The following is a 20,983-nucleotide window of genomic DNA, read 5'->3' on the forward strand; positions in this document are numbered from 1 at the left end:
AATTACACTAATGGGGTTTTCACTCCATCTTTGAGTAATGGTGTGAAGTGTTATCCCAGCCTATACAATTCTGAGCCATTCAGGAAAAAAAGTAGTTTTTAAGTATAGTTTGCAATTGCTCCAGAATTGCAGAAACAGGGGGAACTGAAAATACTGTGTATGCTTGTACTTGCCGAGATCTTTTTTACAAAGATCTATTTTATTACGAACATGTATCAAAACAGGCTACAACAAATAAACAACCCAGGAAGGATACTTCCCAGCAATTAACTATACAGTGTACAATCATATATCCACCCCCGGCAACGAACAGCTCTTCAAAAACGGTCACGGTAGCACAGTGGTTAGCACCGTTGCTTCACAGCTACAGGGTCCCAGGTTCGATTACCGGCATGGGTCACTCTGTGCGGAGTCTGCATGTTCTCCCCATGTCTGCGTGGGTTTCCTCCGGGTGCCCCGGTTTCCTCCCACAGTCCAAAGATGTGTAGGTTAGGTGGATTGGCGATGCTAAATTGCCCTTAGTGTCCAAAAAAATGGTTAGGTGGGGTTACTGGATTATGGGGATAGGTTGGAAGTGTGGGTTTGGGTGGGGTGCTCTTTCCAAGGGCCAGTGCAGATTCTATGGGCCGAATGGCCTCCTGCACTGTACATTCTATGACATACATCCCGCACCTTTTCTCAAACCCCTCTACAGAGCCCCTTAACTCGTACTTTATCTTCTCCAACCGCAGAAAGTCGTGCAGGTCACCCACCCTGGCAATGCCGACCGCCAGTCCAATAAAATTTCCCACCGTGCATTCAGAGAGGCGAATGCCGCTACATCTGCCTTCCTCCTCTTCATGAGCTCCAGTTCCTCTTGATACCCCAAATATCGCCACTAAAGAGTTCGGGTTCACCACTTCCCCCACTATCGTGATGAGGACTGCGAAAACTCCCGTCCAGAATCTTCCCAATCCCAAAACATGTGCGCATGATTCGCTGGCCCCCGCCCATACCTCTCGCACTCATCTGCTACCCCCTGGAAGAAGTCACTCGTTCTCGCCTGAATAATATTTACCCTGTGAATGACCTTAAACTGTATCACACTCATCCTTGCACAGGAGGAGGGCTCGTTTACCCTACGCAGTGCCTCACTCCATACTCCCCAATTGATTACCCCATCCCATTTCTCCTTGATTGTCACTACCCGCTCGCCTCCCTGCTTCCCCAGCTCCTTGTATAGATCCCCAATTCTTCCCTCTCCTTCCACGTCCGGAAGCAGCAGTCGCTTCAGCAGGGTTCCCTGGCAACCTAGGGAACCCCCTCCAGACCTTTCGCACAAAGTCTTTAATCTGCAGGTACCTGAACCCGCTCTCCCTTGGCAGCTCTACCCTCTCCTGCAATGCTGCCATCACCATAGCCCTCAAACTGGACCCCTTACAAGATTTCTCCTCCATCCTAACCCATTCTCCTTCCCACCATCGCCGCACCGTATCCACATTCACTATCCAATAATAAAGAAGCAGACTCGGCAACGGCAACCCTACCCCCCTCTGCCTCTGTAGCAGGGTCTTCCCGATGCGTGACACATTCCGCTCCCATACAAAGCTCGAAATGACGGTGTCCAATATCCGAAAAAAGACCTTTGGTCTCAAGATCGGAAGAACCTGAAAAATAAACAAGAACCTTGGAAGGATATTCATTTTCACCACTTGGATCCTCCCCACCAATGTCAACTGCAGTGTATCCCACCTCCTGAAATGCCCCCTGGCTTCCTCCACCAGCATCGTTAAGTTCCACTTATGGCATCCCAGCCATTCCCTCACTACCTGAATCCCCAAGTACCTAAACCTATCCCTCGCTACCGTAAATGGCATCCCTCGCTACCGTAAATGGCATCCCCCTCTAAATTAGCCCGCTGTCCCAGCTTATTCACCAAGAAAACCTCGCTTTTCCCTTCATTCCGTTTGTACGCCGAGAACCCTCCAAACTTCCCAGCAGGCCCATAATCCTTCCAATGCTCCAGCCGATCCGAAACATACAGCAACAGGTCATCGGCATAGAGCAACACCCAATGCTCCCTCTGTCCTCTCATAATCTCCTGCCACTCTGCCGACTCCTTAAGAGCAATCGCCAAGGCTCTATGGCCAGTGTAAACAGCAATTGCGACAGAGGGCATCCCTGCCTCGTACCCCTGTGTAAGCCAAAGCTTCACAAACTCATATTATTTGTCCTCGCACTCGCTCTTGGTGCCACATACATCAACCGCACCCATGCCACAAATCTCAGCCCAATCCCAAACCTTCCCAAAACCTTGAACAAGTACAGCCACTCCACCCGATCAAATGCCTTCACGTCCATGGACGCCACCAACTCCGGTACCAGAGCTCTTGACGGATTCATCACCACATTCAATAGCTGTCTTATTACTCACTAGCTGCCTGCCCTTCATGAAGCCTGTTTGATCTTCTGCAACCACCCTGGGACACAATCCTCCATCCTCCCCGCCGACAACTTCGCCAATACTTTCACATCCATGTTAAATAGTGATATGAGCCTATACGACCCACATTCCTACTGGGTCACTCCACTTTTTCGGGATTAGCGTGATTACTGCCTGCATCATCATCTCCAGCAGCTCCCCCTTCTCCAGCGCTTGACTAAACCACCACCACCCCCCCCAACCGATATGGTGCCAGGTCCCTCGCAAATTCATTATGAAATCCCGCCTGGTACCCATCCGGCCCTGGGGCCTTCCTCGACTTCTTACCCCTGATACTATCCAGCACCCCCCTCAGACCCAGGGGTTCCTCCAATGCCTGTCTCTTTGCTTTCTCCACCTGGGGAATTTCCAGCTCGCCCTGAAACTGCCCCATGTCCCCCTCTTTTTCCCCCCTGGGTCCGCCTCGCTCAGTCCTTGGTAGTACTCCCTAAATGCCTCATTTATCTTCCCCGGCTCCACATCCTCAGTCCGTCTCTTCAATAGAACATAGAACATAGAAAATACAGCACAGAACAGGCCCTTCGGCCCACGATGTTGTGTCGAACCTTTGTCCTAGATTAATCATAGATTATCATTGAATTTACAGTGCAGAACTTCCATGGACGCGGCCTGCCTCCGCAGCTGGTGCGCCAGCATGCGGCTCGCCTTCTCCCCATACTCGTATTGCACCCCTCTTGCCCTGTGCAGTTGCCCTACCGCCCACCCTGTTGTCAACCTGTCAAGCTGCCCCTGCAACTTTTTCCTCCTCGCCAATCCCTCCACGGTGGGCACCCTTGAATACTCCCTGTCCACATCCACTATCTCGCTCACTAGACGGTCATTTTCCGCCCTCCTTTTCCTACCCGCACAAGCCTTAAACAAAATAATTTTCCCCCAGACCACTGCCTTCAGTGCTTCACATAAAATGGCCGCTTACACCTCCCCATTCTCCTTCAACTGCACATACTCCTTAATCGCTGCCCGCACCGTACCACAAAAACCTCCATCCGCCAACTTCCACCCCGGCCTCTGCTCTCGTCCCATCTAAACTGAATCTCCAGCCAGTGGGGCGCATGGTCCGGGATAACTATCCCCGCATACTTCCACCCCAATCAAAATCTCCCGACTCACTACGAAGTAATCGATCCTCGAGTGCACCTCATAGACTTGTGAAAAGAATGAATACTCCCTTTCCCCTGGGCTCTGAAAGTGCCATGGATCCACCATACCCATCCTCTCCATAAACCCACCCAGCTCCCTTGCCATTTGTACCCTACCCATGGACCTGGGGCTTGACCTATCCAGCCTTGGCTCTAGGACACAGTTAAAATCTCCAGCCATGAACAAGTGGTGCGTGTCCAAATCAGGGATCACTGCCAGCAACCCACTCAAAACCCACATCATCCCAGTTTGGGGCATACAGGTTTAAAAACACCACTGGCACCCCTTCCAATGCCATACTCACAATCACATATCTCACCCGGATCGCTCACCACCTTCGCACTCTCAAATCCCATTGGTTTTTTTTGCTCATTAAAATCGCTACACCCTTTGATTTCGAATGAAACCCCGAGGGGAAAACCTGCCCGACCTACCCATTCCTTAACCTAACCTGGTCCTTCACGAGGAGGTGCGCCTCCTGCAGAAAGACACGCTAGTACTAGCAGAGACCTGGCAATATTCCCCAAGCCCAGGGTTTTCTAACTGGACAGTGACCCGCGGACAGGTGTCGGCAGGGTCGAGGAGTGATCGGTCGCGGCAGTCCCGATCGCATACTTGTTAATGGTGTTTTTTTATAATAAGAGAGACTTTTATTGATATAGCACCTTTCATAACCACCATTTGTCTCAAAGCACTTTACAGCTAAATGAATGCTTCTGAAATATAGCGATCTGGCAGCCAATTCAATTAATATTGGCCAGGACACATGGGATAATTTCCTTGCTCTTCTTTGAAATCGTGTTATGGGATGTCTTGCACTCCCCTGAGTAGGCAGATGGGTCCTCTGTTTAGTGATCATTCAAAAGATGTCACGGTCAACAGTGCAGCTTTCTGTTAATGCTCCACTGGACCATTGGCATAGGCTTTTGTTCTGAGTCGGGGCTTGAACCTGGAACTTTGTGATTCAGGTGAAGTTCTAACAGCTGAGCCATAGCAGACACAATTGTAATGGCATTTTGAAGATCTATGTACCTGGACCTCTTTTGGACTATTTCTTTTCACCATTTAGAAAGTACCCTATTCGACCATTTTTGGATCCAAGATGGATAATCTTGTATTAATTTCCTACGTCTAGTCGAAAACTAGAGAGCATAGGTTTAAGGTGAGAAGGGTGATACAAAAGGGTCCAGAGGGGCAATTCTTTCACATACTGGGTGATGAGTGTCTAGAACGAGCTGCCAGAGACAGTAGTAGAGGCGGGTACAATTGTGTTTTAAAAAGCATTTAGATAGTTATGTGTATAGAGGGATATGGGCCAAATGTGGTCAATTGGGACTAGCTTAGTGGTTAAAAACTGGGTGGCATGGACAATTTGGGCCTGTTTCCATGCTGTAAACCTCTATGACTATCTGCCAAATTTTTACCCATTCAGTTAATCTGTCCATCTCTTTGTATTTTATGCTTCCATCTATACTGATCACAATGCTGCCCATCTTTGTGTCATTGTCAAGTTTAGGTATGTGGCTTTCTATCTAATCATTGATTTCTGCAATGCATGATCTTTGTCACTCTGAATCACCATTGAAATCGGAGCCAACTTCTGCTCATAGAAGTCTTTCTTAATTGAGGTTCTGCCAGGTGATGTACACTTGTTTTTTTAGAAATAAATTTAGAGTACTCAATTCATTTTTTTTCCAATTAAGGGGCAATTTAGCATGGCCAATCCACCTACCCTGCAGATCTTTAGGTTGTGGAGTAAAACCCACGCAAACACGGGGAGACTGTGCAAACTCCACAAGGACAGTGACCCAGAGCCGGAATCAAACCTGGGATCTCAGCGCCGTGAGGCAGCAATGCTATCCACTGCGCCACCATGCTGCCCTGCAGTTGTGATTCTTGGTGCGTTTTCTTGGGCGACCAAAACTATGCCGATTACAAGTACATAATTGTTGGTCCTTGTACACTATGGAGGTAACTGGGGCAGAGTGGCAAATGGTAAATAAGCAACACTGCCATTATGAAATAATCATTGTTCATAGGTTAAACTTATCCAACTGGCTTGGTGGGAAAACGTAAGAAAGGGATGGAATGCATGTTTACCCTTGACTTCAACAGAAAGTAAAATCTGGCAATTATGTGATACCAGCCGTTGCCACAATCATGTCCATTTGCTGACTTCTGCATTAGATTAAAATTGCCCAAGTGTTTGTATTTAGTATATCTAAAACGCCAGGCTTTGTTGGATAAATCCTGCATTATCTACTAACTTGACAACTTCATTGATTATTTGGGCAATCAATAAAGAACTTGTGGGTGCAATTGGGGAAGGAGGGGAGAAAGTTGGCAGAAACAATGTACCTTGTACAACATGTAAACCTGCAGTTTTGGTTTTGTATCCCAATGTCACATTCTTTTTTTTTTTTGTTTCAGTGAGCACAAAGATTCATCGGAGAAGAAACACAAAGATAAAGAAAGGGAGAAAGACAAAGTAAAGCACAGAGATGGGAGCTCTGACAAACACAAACATAAGGACAAGGAGAAAAGGAAGGAGGAAAAGGTATTGGAGTTGAGTTAGCTGATCATTAGCCAATTATCATTTTTTTCAATCTACAGACATTTCATTGAGGGTAAACTCGTCAATCTTCCTGTCACAGACATATCCGTCCATAATAGTTTTGGTAGCGGGTCCACTGCAATTCTCTCTTCCCCCTCCCCCCCCCCGGTTGCAGCTGCTGCTGACCACCCCCTAACGCTCCACTAGAAAGTCTAGGAACGGTTGCCACCGCCTGAAGAACCCTTGCACAGACCCACTCAAGGCAAATTTTACCCCCTCCAATTTCATGAATCCTGCCATGTCGCTGATCCAGGCTTCCACGCTTGGGTGGCCTTGCATCTTTCCACTGTAGCAGAATCCTCCGGCAGGCTACCAGGGGCGCAAAGGCCAGAATACCGGCCTCTCGCCTCGTGCACTCCCGGCTCGTCCGATACCCCAAATAGTGCTAACCCCTAGCTCGGCTTAACCCGGGTGTTCACCACCTTGGACACCGTCCTCGCAATGCCCCTCCAGATTCCATCCAGCGCCGGGCACGCCCAGAACATATGGGCGTGATTTGCTGGGCTCCCCGAGCACCTAACACGCCTGTCTTCCACCCCAAAGAACCTGCTCAGCCTTGCCCCTGTCATATGGGCTCTGTGAAGAACCTTAAATTGCATCAGGATAAGCCTGGCGCAAGAGGAGGAAGAATTAACCCTACCCAGTGCGTCTGCCCATGCACCCTCGTCTAACTCCTCCCCAAGCTCCTCCTCCTATTTACCCTTTAGCTCCTCCACTGAGGTCTCCTCCTCCTGCATCTCCTGGTAGATCGCCGAGACCCTGCCCTCTCCAACCCACACCCCCGAGAGCACCCTATCCTGGATCCTACGTGCTGGAAGCAGCGGGAACTCCCTCATCTGCCGTCTTACAAAACGCCCTTACCTGCATGTACCTGAAGGCATTTCCCGGGGGGGGGAGCCCAAATTTTTCCTCCAGTGCCCCAAGCCTCGCAAACGTCCCACCTAAAAACAGGTCCCCCATCCTTCTAATTCCTGCCCCTGTGCCAGCTCAGGAACCCTCCATCCATTCTCCCCAGGACGAACTGATGGTTCTCGGATCGGGGACCAAACCGAAGCCTCTACCTCACCCCTGTGGCGTCTCCACTGCCCCCAAATTTTCAAAGTCGCCGCCACCACCGTACCCGTGTACCTCGTCGGCGGGAGCGGCAGCGGTGCTGCCACCAGTGCTCTCAGACGTGTGCCCACACAGGACACCATCTCCAGCCTCTTCCACGCCACCCCCTCCCCATTACCCATTTGCGTATCATCGCCACATTGGCAGCCCAGTAGTACCCACACAGATTAGGCACCGCTAACCCTCCTCTGTCCCATCTCCGTTCCAGAAGCACCCTTCTCACCCTCAGGGTCTTTTTCGCCCACACGAATCCCATGATGCTCCTGCTGACCTGCTTAAAAAAGGCCTTAATGATCAGGATGGGGAGGCATTGGAATACAAAAAGGAACCTTGTGAGCACCGTCATTTTCACCGACTGCACCCTACCCACCGGGGAGAGTGGCTGCATATCCCACCTTTTAAACTCCTCCTCCACCTGCTCCTCCAGTCGCGTCAAGTTGACCTTGTGTCGGGCCCCCCAGCTCCTGGTCACCTGGATCTCCAGGTACCAAAAACTCCTTTCCGCCCTGTTCAATGGATGATTGTCTCTCCCCCTTCCCTGGTCCCCTGGGTGTACCACGAAGAGCTCACTCTTCCCCCACGTTGCGCTTATACCCGGAAAAGTCGCCAAACTCCCCGAGGATCTGCATCACCACCGGCATCCCCCCCCCACTGGGTCCGCGACATACAGTAACAGGTCATTGGCATACAACGATACCCGGTGTTCCTCCTCCCCCTGGACCAGCCCCCTCCAGTTCCTGGACTCCCTTAAAGCCATAGCCAAAGGCTCGATTGCCAATGCAAATAGCAAGGGGGATAGGGGGCACCCCTGCCTCGTCCCCCGGTACAACGGAAAGTATTCCGACCTCCTCCGATTCGTGGCCGCACTCGTCACCGGGGCTTCGTAAAGTAGCTTAACCCAACTAATGAATTCCTCCCCGAGCCCAAACCTCCTCAACACTTCCCAGAGGTACCCCCACTCAACCCTATCAAAGGCCTTCTCTGCATCCATCGCCGCCACTATTTTGGCTTCCCTCTCCACTGCAGGCATCATGATTACGTTAAGGAGCCTCCGCACATTGGTACTCAGCTGCCTTCCCTTCATAAAACCCGTCTGGTCCTCGTGAATCACCCCCGGGACACAGTCCTCAATTGTGGTAACCAACACCTTCGCTAACAGCTTTGCGTCCACGTTAAGGAGCGAGATTGGCCTATACGACCCACTTTGTAACGGGTGCTTGTCCCGCTTCAAGATCAGCGAGATCAGCGCCTTGGGCATCGTCGGGGGTAGGCCCCCCCCCCCCCCCCCCCATCCTCGCCTCATTGAACGTCCTCACTAGTAGAGGGCCCAACGGTCCATGTACTTGTAAAATTCCACCTGGAACCCATCTGGCCCCGGTGCCTTCCCCGCCTGCACACTCCCCAGCCCTTTAGTCAGCTCCTCCAGCCCTGCCGGTGCCCCAAGCCCAGCCACCTGCTCCTCCTCCACCCTCGGGAACCTCAGCCGATCCAAAAATCGACGCGTCCCCCCTATCTCCGTCGGGGGCTCAGACCTATACAGCCCCTCATAAAAGTCTCTAAATACCCCAGTTATTCACTCCGCACCATGTTCCCCCCCCCCCCCCCATTGAGACAGTCTTATCTTAACGTGGATCATGATGTGTGATACTTGCACTGTGCTAGATGGAATAGATTGGGAACTGATCTAACAGCTCAAAACTAGCAACCATGAGGAGCTGTGGGCCATCTGCTGCCGTGTTGTATTCCACCAATCTTTATCTTCATGAACTGGTGGATACCACACTCTTTTACCAGTCCCATTAAGCTAGGGGACCAACCAATCCTAGTTCAACGAGGGGTGTTGGAGAGCTTGCCAGGCTCACCTAAATGTGAGGTGCCAACCTGGTAAAGCTACCGCACAGGGTTGTATGCGTGCTAAAAAGGAGAAACGTATTGCTATAAACAGAGCGATTCCACCACCAGCAGATTGAATAAAAGCTCTACAGTGCCGCCACACTCCGTCGTGAGTAATCAACACAACAATTAAAACAACTAATGGAATGAGAAATCTCTGAACACGCCCATCCTCACTGATGGCGAAACCCGGCACAAGTTCAAAAGAAAAGGGTTGCACGATGGCGCAGTGGTTAGCACCGCTGCCTCACGGGGCCGAGGTCTCAGGTTCGATCCCGGCCCCGGGTCACTGTCCGTATGGAGTTTGCACAGTCTCCCCACGTCTGCGTGGGCCTCACCCCCACAACCCAAAGATGTGCAGGGTAGGTGCATTGGCCATGCTAAATTTGGGAAAAACAAATTGATGCTCCATTTAAAAAGAAAGTCCAAAAGACCATGCTACAGGAAGGGACAGTGTACAAACATTTTTTTTTTACAAAAAAGTGACAAATGACATTGAGGGTGGTAAAAAGGCAAAATTAATGGCTCTTAAATGCATATAATATTTGGCACAAAATAACTGAATTCATGGTATAAATGGTTTTTTTAAAAAGAGTACACCCCCCCCCCCCCCCGGCTACTTTCCCCTGATTCTTGGCTACCTGGCTATTCTGCTTGTTCGTTGGCCACGAATAGATCTGGCTGGTCTGATACCCCGAAGACCGCCACTTTCGGGCATCGCTCCACCTCATCCCCACCACTTTGGACATTGACTCGAAGAAGGCTGTCCGGTACCCTGCAAGTCTGGGGCAAGACCAGAACATGTGGGTGTGGTTGGCCAGGCCTCCTTGGCACCGTTCACATCTATCCTCCACCCCCGGGAAGAACCTACTCATATGAGTTCTTGTTAAGTGGTCTCCATGTACTACTTTTAGTTGCGTCAGGCTGAGCCTTGCGCTCGTGGAGGTGGAATTGACCTTATGCAGTGTTTCGCCCCAGAGTCCCCACCCTATTTCAATCCCCAGGTCTTCCTCCCATTTCTTTCTTGTTGCGTCCAGTACGGTGTCGGCCCTTTCTACCAGTTGGTCATACATGTCGCTACAGTTCCCTTTATCTAGTATGCTTTGCGTCCAGTAACTCTTCCAGTAATGTCTGTCGTGGCGGTTGTGGATACGTCCTTGCCTCCTTTCATAGACGCTTTTGAGTTGCAGGTACCTTAGCTCGTTCACTTAGCACTTGGCTTCTGGCATGGAATGCACTGCCTGTGGAAGTAGTTGAGTCGGAAACATTAGGGACCTTCAAGCAGCTATTGGATAGGTACATGGATTACGGTTAAATGATATAGTGTAGATTTATTTGTTCTCAAGGGCAGCACGGTAGCATTGTGGATAGCACAATTGCTTCACAGCTCCAGGGTCCCAGGTTCGATTCCGGCTTGGGTCACTGACTGCGGAGTCTGCACGTCCTCCCCGTGTGTGCGTGGGTTTCCTCCGGGTGCTCCGGTTTCCTCCCACAATCCAAAGATGTGCAGGTTAGGTGAATTGGCCAATGATAAATTGCCCTTAATGTCTAAATTGCCCTTGGTGTTGGGTGAAGGTGTTGAGTTTGGGTAGGGTGCTCTTTCCAAGAGCCGGTGCAGACTCAAAGGGCCGAATGGCCTCCTTCTGCACTGTAAATTCAATGATAATCTATGATTAATCTAGGACAAAGGTTCGGCACAACATCGTGGGCCGAAGGGCCTGTTCTGTGCTGTATTTTCTATGTTCTATGTTCTATGTTCCCCCTGGCTAGCTGGAATTTCTCTGTCAGTTCGTCCATTGTTGCGATCCTGTCGTCCATGTAGGCCCCTGACTGTCAGTGTCCCTCCGTCCTGTCCCCACTTTTTAAAGGTGGCGTCAGTCAGCGCTGGTGTGAACCTATGGTTGTTGCAGGTGGGAGCTTTGTCCGACCTTTTGGTCAGGCCAAATTGCTGCCGTAGTTGGTTCCAGGACTGGAGGGTGGCTATCACCACTGGGCTGCTGGAGTGTTTCTTGGGTCGGGCTGGGAGTGCCGCCATGGCGAGGGCCCGGAGGGAGGTCACCTTGCAGGAGGCCACTTCCGCGCGCACCCACTTGGCTTCTGGCTCCTTGATCCATCCCCTTATTCGCTCGGCCGTCGTCGCCCAATGGTAGAATTGTAGGTTTGGGAGGGCTTGCCCCCCCCCCCCCCTCGCATACGAACGCCATGATTAGTTTGTCTAGTGCTTTGAAAAAGGTTTTGGAGATTTAGATCGGGATGGATCTAAGAAGGAAGAGGTACCTCGGTAGTACGTTCATTTCGATCATCTGGACTCTCCCCGCGATGGAGAGTGGGAGTGTGTTCCATCTTTGCAGGTCCTTTTTTACTTCCTCTGTCAGACTGGTGAGGTTCCATTTGTGGATCTCTTTCCAGTCATGGGCTATTTGGATCCCCAGGTAGCGGAATTTGTGTCGGGCTTCTTTAAACGGCAGTCCAGTTAGTGCTGCCCCCCCCCCCCCCCCCTCCTTGTGGGTGTACCGGGAAGATCTCACTTTTGCTCATGTTGAGTTTGTAGCCCGAGAAGGCACCAAACTCTTTCAGGAGCGCAATGATTCCGTCCATGCGGCTTTGTGGGTCCGAAATGTAGAAGAGTAGGTCATCTGCATAGAGTGAGACTCTGTGCTCTCTGCTGCCCCTTTGGATCCCCCTCCAGCTTTTTGCTGCTCTGAGAGCAATTGCTAATGGTTCGATCGCTAGAGCGACAGCAGCGGGGACAGTGGACATCCTTGTCTGGTGCTCCTGTGCAGCTGGAAGTATCGGGAGTTGGTGTTGTTGGTCGGTAGGCTCGCCATGGGAGCGTTGGATAGGAGTTTTACCCAGGAGGTGAACCCTGTTCCAAGTTCAAACCGCTCTAGTACCTCTGAAATATTTCCATTCGACCCTGTCAAAGGCCTTTTCTGCATCTAGGGAGACGATGACCTCTGGTGTTCTCTCCCCGAATGGGGTCTTTATCACGTTTAGCAGGCGCCTGATGTTCGAGGTTAGCTGCTGTTGCTAACTTTGGTTGGCTTTTAATTCGTTGCCCGTTGGGCCTTTACTGAATTTGCTCTGTTTCTATAACCTTTGCTCTAGAGTCGCCAGGTATCTTTATGATACCGCCACGAGGTTCGAGTTCAAGTACTGATCAATAACTCAACACTCCAATTAGTAAGGTTCAAATCAAAACACATTTATTATACACAGTAAATCACTACTCATGCATAAACTCTACTTTCTAGACTATTCTCTATCACTAAAATGCCTATACTTAGCTTTGGAATTGGCTCACCAGGTCAGGGGAACAAATAGCCTTTCGTTCGATCTGAGTCTGCAGGATTCAAAAACTGGTATGGACTGGTAGCTAGGAGCGCCTATCTCGTAGCGTGCGTTGACTGGAGACTTACTTGGTTGGTGCGGCAGCTTGGGCAGTTCACTCTCAAGGGTTGATTCGCTGCTGAGTGACCCTGCTAAGAATTGAACTTGGGGACTCTATTTTATAGTCCCCAGGGGCTTCCCGCCGTTCGGGGCGGACCCCGTACCTGGTTCCAAGTGATTGGACTGCGTTTCGATCACTTGGATCGATTTCTCCAATACTGGAGTTGTTCCCTGATCGCTGGGCGGTCCCTGAGTGTCCGTTGGCCTTCCTTTGTCTTGGCTCCTGCCGGCGCCGAGGAGTCTGGCTTGGCCATATTCACCTTAAGTGTTTCAATTGTGCCCGGGGATCGCTCATTAATATGCAGGTGGCTGCTGGTTTTAGTGCTGTATTTGCTTTTGCAAGTTCTAATACACAGGATTTCTGCACTTGCTGGTTTTTTCCTGTGTTGGCTGAATTTCCCTGCAGCCTTTGTGGATCTCCATTTTAAGTCGGGAAGTGGCCAACCCAGGTGGCTACACTGCCTACCTTTGACAAAATACGTCTGGTCCTCTGTGACCACTTCTGGTACGCAGTCTTCTAGCCTTTTGGCTAGGATTTTGGCCAGTATTTCGGCATCTGCGATCAGCAGTGATATGGGTCTGTATGACCCACATTCCGTTGGGTCTTTATCTTTCTTGGGTATCAGTGAGATTGAGGCCTGTGCTAGCGTTGGTGGCAGTGTGCCCCTCGCTAGCGAGTCTGTGAATATCTCCCACAGGTGCGGGGCCAGTGCTGTCGCTAATTTTTTGTAGAGGTCCGCCGGGAACCCGTCTGGTCCCGGTGCCTTCCCCGCCTGCATGGAGCTAATGCTGTCCGTGATCTCTCCCAGTGCTACTGGTGCTTCCAGGCCCTGTTTTCTGCCCTCCCCCACGACTGGTATCTCCAGTCCATCAAGGAACCATTTCATCCCAGTCCCAGACTACCCCCTTGGGGGCTCTGAGGTGTACAGCCCTTGGTAGAAGGCCTGGAAGGTTTTGTTAATCTTTTCTGGTTCTGTTTCTAATGTGCCTCTGGTATCCCTGATTTGTGCAATTTCTCTGGTGGCTGCCTGCTTTCTCGACTGGCTTTGTGTCCGTGTTCGTATAGGGTCCCATGTGCCAGGCGGAGTTGGCGCACTGCTTTCCTGGTGGAGAGCAGATCAAAGTTCCTTTGTAGCTCTCTCCTCTCCGCCAGGAGCTCTACGGTCGGGGCCCCGGAGTATTTGCGGTCTACCTCCAGTATGGAGTCGACCAGCTGCTGCCTCTCCGCCCTATCTCTTCGAGCTTTGAAAGCGATAATTTCCCCTCTTACTAATTTCCCCATTAGCGCTTCCCAGAATGCGGAGGGTGAGACTTCCCCGTTTTGGTTGTTCTCCGTGTACTCTGCTATGGCCTGTGATATCTTTTCGTTGAAGGCCTTGTCTGCTAGTAGGGCAATGTCCAACCGCCATGTGGGACGTTGGGCCCTGCCCGTCTCCAGCCTCGCGTCCATGTAGTGTGGAGCGTGGTCGGATATTACAATTGCGGAGTATTCCACTTTGTCTATCCCTGGAAGCACCGTTTTCCCCACCACAAAGAAGTCAATTCTGGTGTACATGTTGTGCACTGGGTAGAGAGGCAGCAATGCTAACCACTGTGCCACGGTGCTGCCCCATGGCATAAATTGAGGTTAATGGGTATGATCTTCTAGCCAATACAGAGACATGGTTACAAGGAGATTAAGGCTGGGAACTAAATATTCAGGGGTATGTGACTTTTAGTAAGAGCAGGCAGGAAGGAAAGGGTGGTGGGGTAGCTTTGTTACTACGAGATGGAATACGTGCGATAGCAAGAAATGATCTTGGATTGGAACATATAGAATCCTTACGGTGGAAGAAGGAAAAAAGGGGAGGAAGACACTGCTGGGATTAGACTAAGCCTCTAACAGTACCCGTACTGTAGGGCAGGGAATAGATCAGATAACTAGAGCATATAAAAAAGGGTAGCACTTTAATCATGGATGACTTTAATCTCCATGTGGATTGGGAAAATCAAATTGGCAGAGGTAGCCATGAGGAAGAATTCGTAATGTATTCGGGACAGTTTCCTTAAACAATATGTTGTGGATCCAACTAGAGATCAGGCTAGTTTGGATCTGGTAATGTGTAATGAGGCAAGTTTAATAAGCATGTGAGTAAACGGTACCCCAGGAAACAGTAACAATAACATGGTAGAATTTAGCATTCAACTTGAGAGTGAGAAACTTGGGTCAGAAACAACTGTGCTAAACATTTATGGGTAATTACAAAGGAACGAGGGCAGAGTTGGCTGGAGTGGACTGGGAAAAGATGGTTAAGCGGCTCTGGCGATTGTTTATGAAAATGGTTCATGACTCAACAAAGGGAGAAAGAAGGATTCTAAAAAGGGCTAAATCAACCATGATTAACTAAGGAAGTCGAGGATCGTATTAAACTGAAAGAAAAAACGTACAAGGTGGCAAAGTTGCGTGGTAAGCCAGAGGATTGGGGAAGTTTGAAAAACCAATTAAAGACGATCAAAAATACAATGGAATGGAGAAGATAAACGGGGGGTAAACTAGTAAGTAATTAAAAACAGATGGCAAAAACTTTAAATATATAAACAGGAAGAGAGGAGTTAGAATGCGCTAGGATGGAGGCGGGGTCCTGCAGGACATCCAGCCGGAGGGTCATGGTGACAGCGGTGCTACCGCTGGCACAGAGGAGGTATACTGAGAGTTCGGTCGTACAGTCCACGATTGGGGTGTGGAACCAGCTGAGGAGAATTCTAGGATCATGAGGATTTTGGCGCTAACACCGCTGTGCGAGAACCTCAGGTGTTCAAGCCGGGGGAACCAGATGGCCACAACACGAAAAGGGGAAGACTTGTACAAACTGTAAACCATGAGATGTGGAAAATGCTCTCCAATTGATTTATGTTTTTGTATTTTAAAAAAAATTTGATTAAAAGTTTTCATAAAATATCAATAACAAAATGAGAAAAAAAGAACCCAACAGGGTTAAGTACAAAACACAATCCAGAAAAGCAACCCCCCATTACCCCCCCCGTACATAAATAATAAATTAACATTAACACCCCGACTTAACACAACAGGTATATACACCCCCTCAGACCCTTCAGTGTAAATAACAAAAACAATAATAAAGTTAAACCCCCCCCCCCCGGAGCTGCTGCTGCCATTGACCAATGTCTATCGTTCTGCCAGGAAGTCTAAGAATGGTTGCCACCGCCTAAAGAACCCTTGTACCGACCCTCTCAAGGCGAATTTCACCCTCTCCAATTTAATGAACCCTGCCATATCACTGATCCAGGATTCCACGCTTGGGGGCCTTGCATCTTTCCACTGAAGAAGAATCCTTCGCCGGGCGACCAGGGACGCAAAGGCCAGAATACCGCCCTCTTTAACCTCCTGCACTCCCGGCTCTTCTGCCATCCCAAATATTGCGAGCTCCCAGCCCGGTTTGACCCTGGATCCTACCACCCTCGACACCGTCCTCACTACGCCCTTCCAAAATTGCTCCAGCGCTGGGCATGTCCAGAACATATGGGTGTGATTTGCTGGGCTCCCTGAGCACCTAACACACCTGTCCTCACCCCCAAAAAAACGGCTCATCCTTGTCCCGGCCATGTGTGCCCTGTGCAGCACCTTAAAACTGTATGAGGCTGAGCCTCGCGCACGATGAGGAAGAGTTCACCCTCCCTAGGCTAGGCCATCTGCTCACGTCCCTTCCTCAATCTCCTCTGCCAACTCCTCCTCCCACTTACCTTTCACCTCCACCACCGAGGCCTCCTCCTCCTGCATCACCTGGTAAGTTTCCGAGAACTTCCCCACTCCCCCCCCCCCCCCCCCCCCCCCCCCCCCCCCGAGAGCACCCTGCCCTGTTCTGTGTGTGGCAGTAGCCGCGGGAATTCCGCCACCTGCCGTTTGGCAAACGCCCGTACCTGAAGATGTTCCCCGGGGGGGGGAGGGGCCGTACTCCTCCTCCTCCTCCTCCTCCTCCTCCTCCTCCTCCTCCTCCTCCTCCAGCTCAGCCAGGCTCGCGAACCTCCCGACCACAAACGGGTCCCCCAACTTTGGTATCGCTGCCCTGTGCCACCCCGGAAACCCTCGTGGTATACCTCCTTGGAGGGAGCGGCAGCGGCACTGTTGCCAGCGCTCCCAGACTCGTACACACACAAGACGCTGTCTCCAGCCTCTTCCATGCAGCCCCCTCCCCCTCCATCACCCATTTGCGCACCATCGTCGTCACATTGGTAACCCAGTAGTACCCTTCAGAGGTTGGGCAGCGCCAGTCGTCGTCTCCTCTCCCCCCCCCCCCCCCCCCCCCAAATCTCTACTCCGCTCCAGGAACACCCTTCTCACCCTCGGAGTCCCTCGCACCCACATTATACTCCTGTTAACCCGCCTGAAAAAAGCCTTCGGGATAAACACGGGGAGGCACTGTAACAGGAACAAAAACCTTGAGAGCACCGTCATTTTGATTGACTGCACCCTACCCGCCAAGGACAGCGGCAACGCGGCTCACCTCTTGAACTCCTCCTCCATTTGCTCCACCAGCCTTGTAAAATTAAGCCTATGCAGGGCCCCCCAGCTCCTGGCCACCTGGACCCCCAAATACCTGAAGCTCCTCTCAGCCCTTTTTAGTGGATGCTCGCCAATCCCCCTCTCCTGGTCCCCTGGATGATCTACGAACAGCTCGTGCTTCCCCATGTTGAGCTTGTACCCCGAAAAGTCCCCGAATTCCCTAAGAATCCTCATTACCTCCGGCATTCCTCCCACCGGGTCCGCCACGTACAGCAGCAGGTCGTCCACATAAAGCGACGCCCTATGCTCCTTCCCACCCCGCACCAACCCCCTCCAGTTCTTTGACTCCCTCGGTGCCATAGCCAAGGGTACAATCGCCAGTGCGAAGAGCAGGGGGGACAAGGGACACCCCTGTCTCGTCCCTCGGTGCAACCGAAAGTCCTCGGACCTCCTGTTCGTGGCCACACTCGCCATCGGGACCTCTTACACCAGCTTAACCCACCTGACAAACCCCTCCCCGAACCTCTTCAGCACCTCCCACAGGTACCCCCACTCTACCCTATAGAAGGCTTTCTCATCGTCCATCGCCACCACTATCTCCGCTTCCCCCTCCCTCGCCGGCATCATGATAACATTCAAAAGCCTCCGCACATTTGTGTTCAACTGTCTCCCCTTCACAAACCCCGTCTGGACTTCATGGATGATCTGCGGCACACGATCCTCAATCCTCGTGGCTAAGACCTTCGCCAGCACCTTGGCATCTACATTTAGCAAGGAAATCGGTCTGTAAGACCCACATTTCTGGGGATCCTTGTCCCGCTTCTGGATCAAGGAGATCAGTGCCCGGGACATCGTCGGGGGCAAAGCCCCCCTCACTTGCCTCATTAAAGGTCCTGACTAACAGCGGGCCCAACAGGTCCATATATTTTTTCCTCCTCCTGCATCACCTGGTAAGTTTCCGAGATCTTCCCCACTCCCACCCACCCCCCCGAGAGCACCCTGCCCTGTTCTGTGTGTGGCAGTAGCCGCGGGAATTCCGCCACCTGCCGTTTGGCAAACGCCCTTACCTGTAAGTACCTGAAGATGTTCCCCCGGGGGGGGGGGGGAGAGGGGGAGAGGGGGAGAGGGGGAGAGAGAGCCCGTACTCCTCCTCCAGCTCAGCCAGGCTCGCGACCCCCGGTGCCGCCTCCACTCCCAGATTTTGAGGGCAGCCATATATTTTTTATAGAATTCGACCGGGAAACCGTCCGGCCCCGGTGCCTTCCCCGCCTGCATGCTTCCTATCCCTTTGATCAGGCACCCCACTTCCAAGTCTGGGATCCGACCCAACATATGCCGCATAAAACCCGCATCGTCCCAGTTCGGGGCATACACATTGACCAGTACCACCCTCTCTCCCTGCAACTTACCATTATGTACCTACCGCCATTATCTGCCACAATGCTCGACTCCTCGAATGACACCTTCTTTCCCACCAAGATCGCCACCCCTCGATTTTTGGGATCCAGCCCCGAATGAAACATCTGACCTACCCACCCTTTCCTCAATCTTACCTGGTCTGCCACCTTCAGGTGTGTCTCCTGGAGCATGACCACATCCGCCTTGAGCCCCTTCAGGTGCGCGAACACGCGGGCCCGCTTAACCGGCCCATTCAGTCCCCTTACATTCCAGGTTTTCAGCCGGATCAGGGGGCTACCCGCCCCCCTCTCCCGCCGACTAGCCATGATCCCTCCTCGAACTGCCACGCGCTCACATCCCACACCCGGCCCGTTCCCCACAGCGGCATACCCCCGTCTCGACTCTCTCTTTCCCCCCCCCCCCCCCCCCCCCCACTCGCTCCAGCTCCACCTTGACCATAGCAGCAGCAACTCGCCCCCCCCACCACCACCACGGCTAGGACCCATCCTAGCTGATTTACTACCCCCCCCCCCCCCCCCCCCAATTCCACTTCCGCAAGTCTGCTGACCCCGGCCACTCCCGCCTCTCCTTCGACTCCTCCCATTGTGTGGTACACCCTCCTCTCCCGTTCCCCATCCATAGGCTCTCCCCCTCGCATTCTAAGCGCGGGAAGCAACCCTCGCTTCCCCGCCCCCTCCAGTCTTCAGCGTGGGAAAAAGCCCGCGCTTTCCACCTACCAGGCCCCGCCACCTCTGACGCAGCTCCTTTTACAGGCCCAGTCCCCTGACCCCCGACTCGGGCCTCCTCCTCCCCTGCGGGGCCCCGTCTCACCGTCGTCCAACCCCCCCCCCCCCCCCCGTTCCGTTTACCTACCCCTCTCCAAGAGCCCCCCCCCCCCGACCAACCCAACCAAAGCCGTGCCCAACCCGCCCCAGCCACCATCACCGACCCGAAAGAGAAAAACACCGAGAAAAAGAAACCCGGAGTAATACAAAGGCCCCCCCCTTGAAAAAAATAAATAAACATAACATATCAACCGCAGTCCCCAATCGCCCATCCCAACCCTCAATCTGTGTCCAACTTCTCAGCCTGAGCAAAGGCCCACGCCTCCTCCGGAGACTCAAAATAATGGTGCCGGTCCTTGTAGGTAACCCACAGTCGCGCCGGCTGCAACATGCCAAACTTCACCCCCCTCCTGTGCACCACCGCCTTCGCTCGATTGTACCCGGCCCCCCTCTTCGCCACATCCGCGTTGGTATATTCTAACCTCCGCGTTCTCCCACCTGCTGCTCCTCTCCTTGGCCCACCTGAACACACGCTCCCGATCGACGAACCGATGGAACCTCACCAGCACCGCCCGCTGAGGCTCGTTAGCCATGGGCCTCCTCGCCAGCACTCTATGGGCCCCTTCCAGCTCCAGGGGCCCCTGGAAGGACCCCGCTCCCATCAGCGAGTTCAACATGGTGACCACATAGGCCCCCACCTCCTGCCCCTCCGTGACGCCCAGTATCTGCAGATTCTTCCGCCTCGACCGATTCTCCATCTCCTCAAACTGCTCCTGCCATTTCTTGTGGAGCGCCTCGTGTGCCTCCACGTTTACCGCCAGGCCTAAGATCTCATCCTCGTTGTCGGAGATCTTTTGTCGGGCCTCGCGGATCGCCACCCCCTGGGCCGTCTGTGTCTCCAGCAGCTTATCAATAGAAGCCTTCATTGGCTCAAGCAGCTCCCTAAAGCAGCGCTGGATACCCTCCTGTTGCACCTGCACCCACTGCAACCACGCTGCCTGGTCTCCGCCCGCCGCCATTTTGTTCTTCTTCCCTCGCACCTTCTTCGGGTCCACCACCACCTTTTTAGTCCCCCCGCCCCGCTCCTGGTAAAAGCCATATACTATCGGGGAATTGTTGTAATCTCCTTACCACACCGGGAAACGTCAAAAAAGTCCCGTTGGGGGCCCTGAAAAGAGCCCAAAAGTCCGTTTTTGCGGGAGCCGCCGAATATGCGACTTAGCTCCGCATAGCCTCAACCGGAAGTTGTTCTCAGCCTTCTAGACCTTACGAATGCTTCTTTTTTCTTTTTGACTGGCACCTATCCACCAAAGTGGAAAAGTGCCTGGATATTTCCTGTCCACGAAAGGCAGAATAGGTCTCAAGTGGCAGTCTTCTCTGATTGCAGTCATACCTATCACAAAGGAAGTTGTTGGAGGCCAATCATTCCAGCACCAGGATGTTGTTGCAGGAGTTCATCAGGGTAATATCCTAGGCCCAACCATCTTTAGCTGCTTCATTGGAGACCATCTCACCATCATAAAGTCAAAATTGGGGATGCATTTCATTCCTTTTACAACTCTATTTTATTTTAAATTTAGAGTACTCAATTAATTTTTTTCAATTAA

General features: G+C 52.0%; 1 protein-coding gene across 1 annotated transcript in view; it reads left to right on the plus strand.

The window, feature by feature from the left end:
* top1b (DNA topoisomerase Ib) overlaps positions 1-20,983 on the plus strand; it is a 139,001-nt gene that overhangs the window by 48,815 nt on the left and 69,203 nt on the right. Inside the window, exon 4 of the mRNA XM_072515146.1 lies at positions 6,053-6,179. Within this exon, the coding sequence (XP_072371247.1) occupies positions 6,053-6,179 (127 nt within the window). The remainder of the gene's footprint in view (positions 1-6,052; positions 6,180-20,983) is intronic.

This window comes from Scyliorhinus torazame, chromosome 8, assembly GCF_047496885.1.
Source record: "Scyliorhinus torazame isolate Kashiwa2021f chromosome 8, sScyTor2.1, whole genome shotgun sequence".
NCBI lineage: Eukaryota > Metazoa > Chordata > Chondrichthyes > Carcharhiniformes > Scyliorhinidae > Scyliorhinus > Scyliorhinus torazame.